The sequence below is a fragment of the Fulmarus glacialis genome, unplaced genomic scaffold (genome assembly GCF_000690835.1).
Source record: "Fulmarus glacialis isolate BGI_N327 unplaced genomic scaffold, ASM69083v1 scaffold43588, whole genome shotgun sequence".
Classification (NCBI taxonomy): domain Eukaryota; kingdom Metazoa; phylum Chordata; class Aves; order Procellariiformes; family Procellariidae; genus Fulmarus; species Fulmarus glacialis.
In genome coordinates, this window is record NW_009229750.1 from 1,073 (window position 1) to 13,331 (window position 12,259).

Sequence of the window (12,259 nt, forward strand, 5' to 3'; positions counted from 1 at the left end):
TTTCCAGCTAATCTGTAATTTATGTCTGAGGGGGAGAAGGAGCGGCTGTGCGTGATTTTGCTTAGGGTGTGGTTTTTGAGTTCTTGTTTTCACTTCTCCAGCATTGGTATCCCAACACAATATCTGTCTTACTGATGTTAACTATTGTTTTAAAGAAAATTAAAATTCCTGTAAAATACAAAATTCTCTGAGTTAAGTTCATTAGAACTTTTCTACACCTTTGTGTTGTGGATAGTTTTGACAGTACGTATATATGAACAGAACAAGTCCAGTGAAGTACTATGGACTGAGAAAGTAGAGGAGCTGAGTTGGGAGCCTGTTCTAATCCTGGCTCTGACAGAGGATCCCTTGATCTCCTGTTTAGTTTTCATGTATAGACAAAGGGAGAAAAGTCACTTTTGATGTAAATGTACAATGAAAAGGGAGACATTGTGTGCTAGATCCCCTCCTGCCTGCTCTGTCTTAGCAATGGCAGAACATGTGTAGAGAAGCTGATTGTCATTCTTAAGCTTGATAGGAAAGTTGTCTGTTCGCTGCTGCATGAGGAACTTCTTGCAGTTGAATGAGCAAGGACTCATGCCTTGCTTGCTTCATGATGCAGAGGCTTAGTCTTAGACAGGTTATCCTACTAGTGACCTTGAAAAATGTGGGTGACGTACAGTTTCCAACAATTCTATGATAAATTGGAGCACCTCTGTCATTCAGATAGGTCTCTCCCTCCTGATTATTTCCTCCAAAACAAAAAATGCAATGCCTGTGTTCCAATACGTAATTACTTGCAGCGTGTTGGTTTCGTTCATGTTCGTAGTTGCAGACTAAAGCTGTCTGGTGGGCCTTTCTTGGCTATTTAGGTGGCAGAACAATGGAGGAAGAAGGTTAGGTGGAAGCCCTTTAAAATCTTTCGAAGGGGCCAAATCCAGTTCTCCTTCCTTGAGATTTTGGTGAGACTGAGAACTAAAATCAGATATAATACTGCGTATGTCATTTAATAGCTTTTCTTCTAGTTAAAGCAACTTAAGAAAATTTTCCATATTGTGGTAAACTTATAACTAAATCTTTATATACAGTTGATCAGCTACAGTCATAGTTACGGGTTTATAAAGCAGTAGTGTTATGAAAAATGTTTTTCAAAGGTCATAAGGGAGAAAATAAGAGTAAGAACTTCTAATACTTCAAGCAAAACTCTTCCATGGTAGTAATTGCAGCATAACTCAATTGTGGTGAAAAATGAAGAGTTTTCCTTCTTGTTTTTTTCATCCTTTTCAAGCAAGGCTGGTTATAAATGTATTTGATGCCAGTCCCATTTAGGATGGGCACATGCGGCTGTGAGCATTGGCATAGCCGTGGAATCTGTTGACTACCCTGTTGCGTTACGTAGTTCAGTGCCGTGTGTGTGCATTGCTGCGTAGGCACATTGTCTGATGAAGAAGAAGTGTAACATTACTTTTACTAACCAGTCTTAACGCAAACTGAGAAACATATAATAAAAATAGAATAGAATCAAGAGCAACTACAGGGCAGACTCATAAACTTGCTAATGTATGCTAGGATGTGTCAGGCAGGGGGTATAGCAAAACCTATTGTGTAAACATGCGCATGATGGCTGAGAAAAAGGAAAGCGTAGAGCGATAGCTACAAGTCTGTAGGTCGGTCTCAGACATCTGCTTGAAGAGTTTGTACACTTTGACAAAATATTTTAGGATTGTAGGGTGCATTGCTAATTACCAGTAAAGCTTCATATATGTCACTTTGTGAGATGAAATAAAGCTTATGAAAGATGCCTAGCTTTCTTTGATTTTTATTGTCGGAATAAATGACAGATAATTGTCAGACCAATGTCTGCTTACCTGGCAGTAGATGGGATTACCTGTCCTGCTCTGTCCCCTGCTTTTTTAGCTATAGTTTTAAAAGAAGCATGTTTTTTATATGTGAACGTAGCAAACGTTTTGAGTGGCTTTTCAGGTTAAGTTGTCTCATCTAAATAACAAGACCAACAGTATCACTGATTTTTTTTTCTTTTTTTAATTATTATTCTATTCTTCACATCCCGTGCCTATTACTGTTCCAGCATCTTTTTTGAGCTATGTGTGTTTGTAAGTTTTTCTTATCAATTTCATGGGGGATATATGCCTACTCTTGGACTTTTTGGGTTTTTTTAAATCTTAGTCGGTTTTGCCATTCTTCTGATTGCAGTTGATATCAAAGAATTTGGTAGCTTGGAGCAGGTTATGTTTCAGTTATGGCTATGATACTGAAATATCTAGGTTATGATATGAAGCTCATGCATATTCTTTTTCACTTAAATGGTTTCACTGTTGCATTTGACTTAAACAGTTTTTCTTTTGAACTTTTCTGCGTACGGAAATGTAGCAGTTGCTTCTCAGGCTTTACTTGCGAAGTCTTATAATTTGCTGGAAAATACTGGCTTCCTTTCCATTTGATCAGACTGATTTCTCTCCCAGTCCCACCCCAAACTTGCTGTAGTTGGATAAAATCATGCATTCTAGCATGCTTTGTTAGAAAACTTCCCAGAAACTTAATAAATCTCAAGGAAATGCAAGTCATCTTTTAGTATCACACTTTCCTTGCAATTTGGAAACAGAGGCTGTTGGACAAATCCTTTTAAATCTTGAATAACTAGTGTAGGGATAAACATTTAAGAATGACATCCTAAAAAGATGGAAAAGTAAAAAATCAGAGAAATTTATAAAAGGTCAAGCTCTCTTTTCTTTCTAAGGATTTGTGTGTGTGACTTCTTTCCTTCCTGGTCTTGAGTTTTTTCTTGTGGAGTTTGTAATTGGAGGTTGCTTCTTTAAGTCATCCTTTGCTTTTTGTGTGTGTGAAAGCACTGCCAGAAAAAAAGGACATTGCTAACTTGTGACAGTCATTAAAATTTAAAATTAATTTGTTTTCCGGATTAGAAGAATAAAAATAGTGATTATTCAGTGTGTAGTCTTTGGACTCTTAACTATATAAATATTATGTTTGGCTTAGTTTCAGAACTGAAGTGTGGAAATCAAATGAAATAATACTTGTAAGAGTCTTCTGAGTAAAAATGAAGCTTTTCTAGAATGTTACTTTGAACTGATCAGTGTTTCCTATGAAAGTCTCCCGGAGCTGTTTGTAAAACCATTTTGTCCTTCATCCGTGCAGCACTTCTAATGGGCAGACCTTCCTATCTGCTACTTCTTTCTTCTTCCATATTGTTAAAAAAAAAGAAAAAAAATGGACATCTCAACAGCCTGTTAAAAATTATTTTGCAGTGTTCTCAATTCTTACTTGACTATTTTCTTTCAAATGAATAGAGCTCATTTAATATGTTAAACCAGATGTGGGTGTGATTATACATTGAAATCTTAAATCAAAACTTGGTCTAATATTTATGCTGACTTCAGTTTAATGTCTTCTGTGGAACAGAGCACTTCTGTGGAGACCCACCTTTTTTGGGGTAACTGCTGCTGAGTGTAAGCATGAATAGTAGAGTTGCTGCATGGAAGCTGCTCCTGAGAACATCTGCCCAGAGCCTGGGCTCTGTAAGGGATGAGAACTCAAGCAAGTTATTGCAAGACAGATGAATAAGGGGTGAATTTACTGTCAGGCAGGTTCTGTGCTGTTCCTGACTGCATGGATGCTTTTACATCGTGGAACTGAATTGCTGGACGTGACTTGCTGACTTATGTCCTGGTAGTTGTGTACCTGGACCCGTAACCTTTGTCAACTTGTCAGCAAATGGTGTCGTACTTTCAGATTGCAGGCTGGAGTGCTGGGACAGCATCCTGCAGCATTTGGTGGTGGTGATCCGTTCACTAATGAGACACAGTGTTAACTAGATCCGTTTCTGTAACAGGTATGAAGCAAAAGTGAACGAATGGCTGGTTGGGTGAAGAAGGGGCTGGGAGTACTGCACTGACATTCTTCATTAAGCAAGGCTTCTGGCTGAAATACCCTAAAAAGACAAAAACAACAGGAATCTGTAATACCTGCTCTTACAGATAGCGTTTAAACACTTTTTTGTCTCACACCTCTCTTTATTCCACGTTGTCTTTATACTCTTCTTTTTCTCATGATAACTAACTGTTTTGCCTATATTTCCCTAGATTTATTCTACATAATGCTGCCAAAAGTGACTTACCCAGCTCCTTTCAACCCCTTGTAAAAATAACATTTCAGAAATCTTGCTCCTCAAACCCAGCAGTGAATCTACATTTACACATGTATTTAAAATGCAGCCCTATTCAAAATATTTCTTTTCAGTGCAGTGTCTAAACTGGATTGTTTGGGGTGGGAACTATCTTTATTCTCAGTTCCATATAGCCCAGACCCACATGTGGATTTCCTGGACTGGATAGTTGTGATATGAAGTATACCCTGTGCTGTTGCTTACTGAGGGCTTTGTTTTGGGTGGCTGCTGTGAAGCTATGGTGGTGTGACAAGCCAGCAAGGTAGTCCTGCGAGTACGTCTCTGAAGGGAAGGTGCTAACCCTTCTACCCTGGCTTATGTTGGAACGGAGCCACGTGTGGTTAGTTCAGAAACCCTCCCTGAAAAGAGAGAGATTAAAACTCTTCTGTGTCTGGGAAGGCACATTGAGTGGCTTGCGCAAGAGGGTGCAGTTGGGAAGCTCAGGAGGAAAATCAGGGAGTGATGGGGAATACTAATTTAAATGCCTCCTATTCTTCCCTGTGTTGATTCTTATCTGGAAAAGGAGTAGTACTGTGCCTGCTAGAGGGGGAACTGTAATATGGATCCAAAAAAGTTGCCCGGGAGCCTAACTGCAATTGAAGGCAGAGGGAATTGCATCAGCTTTTAGGCCAAGGAAGGCCTGGTCCCACCTGAGACTTGTAAAATTAATACATTTGCTGGGAAAGGACTATTCCAAAAAAATACCAGTCTTGGCCAAAGCTTGTTCTCCTGAATATGAGGACCCTGTGTTAATTGTTGATTCTGGACTCCCACAAAGTTGCATACTTTATTAATCTGAACTAATTACTGAACTTTTTTTTTTTAAATTATTATTATTATTATTATATTGTCATGCTAGAACTCCCAGGATTTTGTTTTTCCCTGCTACTTGGGCCCCTAAGAAATATCCAAGCACTGATTTGGCAGGTTTTCTGATTTTATTTTATTTTCTGTAAATAAAAAGGTACAAATTCAAGTCTGGGCTCTAGTTTTAGATGAGGTTATCTTAGCGGAAGTGAACTGTTCCCAGTTTTTTAGGCCAGCTTATTGATCTGAAATTGCAGAGTGCTCACTTGCTTCTAATCTTCTAGCTAAAGTTACTAAACATAGTTTTGTCTTTTTCTTGTAGTAATGAATGTTATAACAATTGAAGACTATAAGAGCACATACTGGCCAAAGTTGGACAGTGCCATAGATCAGCTTTTAACTCAGAGTCCTGGTGACTACATCCCTATCTCCTATGAACAAATATACAGGTAAGGAAATCTTTTAAGTGCTACGTTACTTTTTTTTTTTTCCTTTAAAGTTAAATGTTTGTTTTATCTTGCAGCCTATGCATATGTCGTATTTTGTATTTATGAGGAGGAAAGTGGGAAGGTTATGTGATGTACAATATTGTTTAAATGGTTGGAATGTGTGAATAATAGATACATATATCTTGACATCCCATGTTAACAGGAATAAATGCTAAAGAATTAAAATGCGTAAGTGCTGAGAACGTTAATGTTAAAGTAAGCTCCATCAGAGTTGCTTAGTGTAATATATTAATAATGCTTTAAAGTCTCAACATCCCTTTCCTCAAGGGGAAGAAGAGACTGGCATGGTGGGCGTTTGACTTAATATTTCAAACGGCTTTTTTGTCATGTCTAATAGGAACCAATTTAGTGCAATAGGGGTGCAGAAGTAAATAGAAGCAACTGGTGCCAAGGTCCATCCATATAAACTGTTATTTGTGTGTTTTGCATCAGGTAGATTTGGTCTGATTTCCCCCTTGCCGAGTCATCCCACTGCAAGTGCAGTTAGAGGCTGTCTGAAGGACTGATACAAGGTTCAGTCCTTTGTATCTCTGTTCTTGTCTGGAGAACATTTGATTTGTACCTGGCCTGGAGTTGCAGTTTGCTTTAAAAGGGATCTAGTCACACACCAGAACTGCCCTGCTGGTTAAGCTAGTGTACAGTAGTGGGGATGGTAGGGGATTTGCTTCAAAACCACACTACTGCTCCAAACCAAAATGCTAAATGCTTTAGAGACCTGGCAGTTTCTTAGGAGATTGGTGAAAATGGAGATTTTTGTTCCGTAGGTGACAGGTATCCAGGGTATTGGTAAACAGGATGGAAACTGGATAGCTGCTGCTGCATTTACTGGCCAAGATGCTGTTAAAACTACTGGTCTTTGCCAGCAACACAACTGGTAGCACTGCTGTCTTGGTTTTCTTTACCATAGTATTGTACTCTGTGAAATAACACTGGCAGCTCAGTCACTGATGGCTGGTTTTAGAGGCTTTCAGCTCTCTTGCTTCCTGCCCACTTGCTCTTAGCCACTTTGTCTCTCCAGTTTGAAACTTTGGATTAGGGAACCAGATCCAAGAACAGCAGGTGTTTAGTCTTCCCTCTTAACTCCAGTTAAAAACTTTAATAAACTTCCTCTATCCTCTCCAAACTTTTGGAACTGCTGTTGTCAGGACTTAGAGATCATCATGTGTGTAAATAGTTGAGATGGTCAATTTGAATTGAGAGACATTTTGCAGCTTTAGTGTAAGTAATCAAAATCCTTTTCCTAGCTTGAAATCCCCAATGTGCAAACAGCTGTCAGTAAGAGTTAAGCCAACATCTCTTGGTAGTCATCTCTGGTAAAGAGTAGATGTGCAAAATTAATGCTTTAATACCTAGAGTAGATGTATACCTGGTTATGGTTTTGAGATAACTGCAGTTCATCTTTGTCATCTTTTTACTGCTCAAAGTTTTATTTGTTAAAGGAATAATGGGTTTCAAGTTTCTCGTAGATAACCCTTATACATCAGGGTGACACTTGATGCAGTATTGTGATGATGCGCAGAAGTCTGTTGCATGTATTTTACCAAAACAAAAGATTGTCTGTAGTTTAGTGTTACTGATAAAGCTAGTGTGTCAGTTTAAGTTTTCTTTTAAAAATTGTATCTGTGGATGGAATTACTCTGACACAGCCTCTTCCAACCAGGAGGGTTTTTAAAATTTATTTTATTTTAGATAGTGTCCCTTTGCTTGTCTTATAATCTAGACAACATAGATTGAGGATGGAAGAAAAACTGCTCTTTTGTGAATTTAATGCTGATGCTTGCTTGGAATATTACAGAAAGTCTGTAGCAGACTTGAGGTGTAGATCCTCTCTGCTTCCCTGGGCTAGTTCTTTAGTCTGAAAATGGGGTATTTTTTGAAGTGGTTCAAACAGCTACATATCTTTTATATTTTTTTTACAGTGAAACTGAGCTGAAAATACAGTGGTCTTTTTGATCGTCTTTGTGCTGACTAAAGGAATCAAGGTTTCCATAATGCAAACTCAAAATATATTCTTAGATACCCAAACTACTATATTTGACATGATCAGTGATAACTGTAGGTGTCTACTCCACAGCACTGAAAGCTAGGAGATAATTTCAAAGGTGTGTATGCAGATATTTACTACGGATCAGTTTACCCGTAAGGTATCAAAGTGTGATTAGTGACTGTTTTCATCTTTGAGTCCAAAGCCTGCCTGTGCATAGTCACTTCCTATTGAAAGGGTTAAATATATTGACAGAGATGTGAAGGAAACTTTGAGATGAGGAAAATGTGAACAGCTAAGTTGTACTTCTGGCAACCGTTACGACTGCCTCCCAGGTAGAATGCAATTAGATTGCTGTTCTTCAAGACAACTTACAGATCTCTGATCTTCATCCCTCTCAATAAATGCTTACTTTCTAATGTCCTGCTTGGGTCTTCCTTTTCCTGAGGTATTTGGTTATGCTAAAGGACTAACAAGCTGCTGACTTCTTTTGGGTAGTAGCAGGGCAAGGATGATTCACAGAATCAGCCCACAATCAGGAACTGAAAACAGGATCTGAAAATGGGGAAGGAATCTCTAAATAGAAGTGTTCAAATAAAATGTAAACACACTCTGCGTGTACATAGGAGGGTTGGTGTTTGACTATAGAATGTGTTGCAGAAGTAGGTATAGCAATGTTGTAGGTAACACTAAACAGATGTGTACTTTAAAATTCAGTTTAGTTACATTGTTGCAAATCAAGTGGTCAATGTGTGGAAGTGGCTATATGCTGGTTAGTTATGGAGCAAACAAACATACAGCCATTTGCTGTTGTTACCTAGCTGGCTGGTTTGTAAGAGATCACAAAAATCAGTGATTCTTATCAGTGTTTCTCTCTTTGATCCAAATTAAATTGGTATTCTTGCTATTACTGCATCATTCCAAAATGTCTTTTGCACTTGCTTGTTCCAAAATAGATCTATTTGTAGACTTCATGTGAAAGAAACAGGACTTCTTTGACTGTTATTTAAATAATATCAAACTACAGATACTCCTAGTAGGAGAGGTGTGGGATGTCTTTTGTTTTTTAAGAAATAGCGTGGTTTGCCAAATGAGAAGACTTTGCGTAGGGATGAATGCTGTATTTTTGGTGCTTTTGAAATTGTCAAAGCATATAAATGCAAACTTCTAAAAGGTAAAGGAATGTTAAATCTGTTACTGATAATCCACTTGTAAAACCTTCTTCCAGGAGACTTTGAGAGTGGCAGTTACTGAATGAGAGTGCTGTCTTGGCCCCTGAAGGCTTGGAGTTGGTGCCTAACTTCTCATTTGCATTAGAAAATTCCAATAGCCCATAGTCTACAGTTGTGTTAATCCCATTTTTGCAGTTTGTTTGTCATTGCACCACCTTCTCAATAGAGAATTGGAATGTCATAATTCCCTTACAGAGAAACAGTGGTGCTGTATCAATAGCTTTAGGCTTTCAGTGATATTAAAAACCTGCAGAATTCAAGTCTGGGATCTGAACCTTGCTGGAAATAGTTTGTCTGCGCATGTCCTAAGGAGCAGTCTCTGGCCTAAATTGCTTGCTGTCACAGTAATCCATACGGAGGGATGGAGGGAGAGGGAAGCAGAACGGAGGCATGGGGAGGAGATTTGGCTTGCCCAGGATATCAGGTGAAATCTTCCTTGTGCCTCTTGATTTTTGGCAGCTAGCTTTCAAAATGCTGACTTGAAAGAATGAAAGCACTCAAGAGGAATAAAAGCTGCTTGGTACAGATAATGTTGGTGTTAGTCCGGACAATGATGACTACCTTAATGTAACTTCTTGCTGAAAATAATATATATATTTGTTTTACAACTGTTGTAAATATGTTTTTTCAATACATAGCCTTATTTTGCAGATACGTTGTATTGCAGTATGAGAGCAATAAAATGTTCTTAAAAAACAAAGGTAACACTGAAGACCAGAGTTAATACAGCCAAGGCATGGAATGTAGAATTCAAGTTTTGTTGCTCTTTCTCTGCATCTTTGTTTATTATGAAGATGTGGGGTTTTCTTAGAATTTAAGTAACAAAGGATGGAGTAACATGCTTGGGTCTGTAATTTTGGAACTTCCGCCGTTTCTTTTTAAAATGCTAGCACAGTTTTGTTGCAACTTCTATGACTGCTTGTCAGTGTTGCCTTTCTTTTAATAAGGGTTTTGCCCTAGAATATATATAATCATTAAACCTGCTTATTTTAACGGAGACTTCATTCACATAGGGAAGACAAAAGCCAGAATTGGGAGTGTGCTGTTGACAGAATTATCCTGGCTGTTAAGAGAACTCATTGTAAGTTAACGTGAGGTGGGCGAGGGGGAATGGGACCGACACACTGGGGCCTCCAGGGGAGACTGAAGAGCCTGCTGGAGCTCATTCCAAGCTTAGGGCTGTATTTAAAAGTTCAGCAATCATTCAGTTAACTCTATTATCCTCTAAATTGAGACTTGAACAAAATATTTTGAAGTCTGTTACCCTTCATTGCAAACTGTTGTAAGTTCATTGTTTGTTCCTATATTTGTTTCTGCAGTTGTGTGTATAAGTGTGTATGCCAGCAGCATTCGGAACAGATGTATAGTGACCTAATAAAAAAGATAACTAACCACTTAGAGAGAGTCTCAAAGGAGCTGCAGGTAAGAAGCTGCACAATCTAATTCTGTCTTTCCTGGGATCTGTGATTATATCAGAGCAGCATGTAGATGGCCCATGGAGGGGATTGCCATTAAGACTGATTTATGCTAGCTTACTAAATTGTGGACTACTTCATTCACTGTCAGACAGAATACCAACTGCTAGATCCAATCGTATGGCACTGATTAGCCTTAGAGATCTGAACCATGTGGAGAGCAGTGGCTAAACTTGAATATGTAATATAGAATCAAAGACTAGAGAATGGGAAATCTACAGTATAATCCAGGATGTAAATGCTTAAGTCAAACATGATCTGCGCATATGACATGGATGTCTGCCGTTGCTGTGTTAATCTGTATAAATGGTTTATGGTCCTTGTGCATCAGAAGCAGCGCAAAAGGGAAAATCTAAAGGAAAAAATTGAAGTGAAATAAATATGAATTGTGAAGTATAAATTAGGAATTATTGCATATGAAAGTTTTGTGCTACAGTTTATTCTGCATTTTTCTTGCCTATCTCTAGATGTCAGTGGTTTACAGCAGTCCTAATACAGTTCATATATCCCTATCCTTCTCTGCATCTTGTTTGTGCATCCATGTTTGTTTTCATGTGTGTTCCTTGTTGAAAATTCCTTTTAGGCTGGAATCTCCAGACATGTTCTTGAAATTGTCATTGCTGTAGCAGCAACACTGTTTTATTTCAAAAAAAAACCGTAACTGATGTTTGAGTTCTGTACTGACTTGCAGTGCATCAAGTAGAGATGCCAAATACAAAGGAACCCTAAACTACAGCAGCTCCTTCAGTGCTTCTAACAATTGATAATTAATTTGTCAGTCAAAAGCAGTCTTACTACTTTTAACTGCATCAGGTACTTCTGGCTGAACGTGCATTCCCATCAAAATATATAGTACTGTGATGGCTCTGATGTCCTCCTCGTTTCACTCTTCTCCTCTTGTTGCTTTCCTTAGGAGGAAAAATAACCACCCTGCATTTAATGGGCATGGTCTTTGGGGCGATCTTTGACTATAAAATAACTAGGTCATCTTCCCCTAGGTTCTTTGCTTCCTTTCTCTTTTACAATTTCTTTATTCCTCGTGGAATGACAGCATCACTGTTTTGTAAAAATTGGTTAGAGTAGGTGGACATAGTATTTAAAATAAAGCCTTCTCTTGGTTCTGCTGAGCTGGTGCAGCCTGCACGTTTTTCTTCTGATTGTGAGAACTATGAATCATTGCAGCCGTACAGGTTTGGCCAGTTCTTTTGATACATCCCATGGTAGCGTACTGCATTACTTTGCTTTGAATTTGGGAATACCCCAAATTATTTACTCTGTGGTAGTCCTTGATTTTTTCCTCTAAAATTCCAAAACTGACTGAGGCAGCTGTTTCTGCAGTTTGCTTTAGCACATACGTGCATTAAATGCTTCTGCCTAAAAACAAGGCTGCCTTCTGAACGTCAGCTGTTGAAAGAATAATTGAGACAACTATTTAATGCAATCTTTGTCTTGCAAAAGTTTCCTTACGTAGGTTAGACACACCTTGTGGCAGGTGGCAAGTGGATTGTAATATAACACGATGCCATCTTTGAGTGTATTACATGAGTTTTGTCTGATGTGAACATGACTGGTTTTGGATGGTAAAGCCATCTTTTTGAGCTGCTTAAAGTAAAACTCTTGTGCCTTAGAAAATTGTCCTGTAAAGAAACTGTTTTAACTGTGGGTTGTGAAATTTACTTTTAAGAAATTACTTTACTACAATATATTTTATTATCCTGATACCTCTTTGATCTTAATACATTTTGGTGACACTCGGTCACTTGTGTTTATGTTGAAAATGTGGTGCTAGATCTTTACCCCAACAACAACAACAACAAATTACTTTGTAAATGTTGGTCGCTTGAAGTTTCTGGTTCACACAGGCAAACAATAAAAAAAGCTCTATATGCGAAGCCTTTTAATGCATAATATGTGGTGTTTTGCTTTCTCTAACATAAGCTCATTCCACCTGCCAACAATTTTTGATCTATTTGCACAGTTCTGTTTAATTGGCAAGGTGAGGCTTGATGCAAGATAATTTTAAATTTTTTTTTACATGCAGAGATGCAAATGTAGACCAATATAAGCAGGAA

The 12,259-nt window shown here is 38.3% G+C and overlaps 1 protein-coding gene across 1 annotated transcript in view; it reads left to right on the forward strand.

Annotated features, from left to right (window-relative positions):
• Positions 1 to 862: 862 nt before the first annotated feature.
• The window catches only part of CACUL1 (CDK2-associated, cullin domain 1), a gene marked incomplete at its 3' end in the record, with an annotated part of 39,996 nt that continues 28,599 nt past the window's right edge, over positions 863 to 12,259 (forward strand). Inside the window, exons 1-3 of the mRNA XM_009583965.1 lie at positions 863 to 875; positions 5,310 to 5,436; positions 10,032 to 10,134. Of these exons, the coding sequence (XP_009582260.1) occupies positions 863 to 875; positions 5,310 to 5,436; positions 10,032 to 10,134 (243 nt within the window). The remainder of the gene's footprint in view (positions 876 to 5,309; positions 5,437 to 10,031; positions 10,135 to 12,259) is intronic.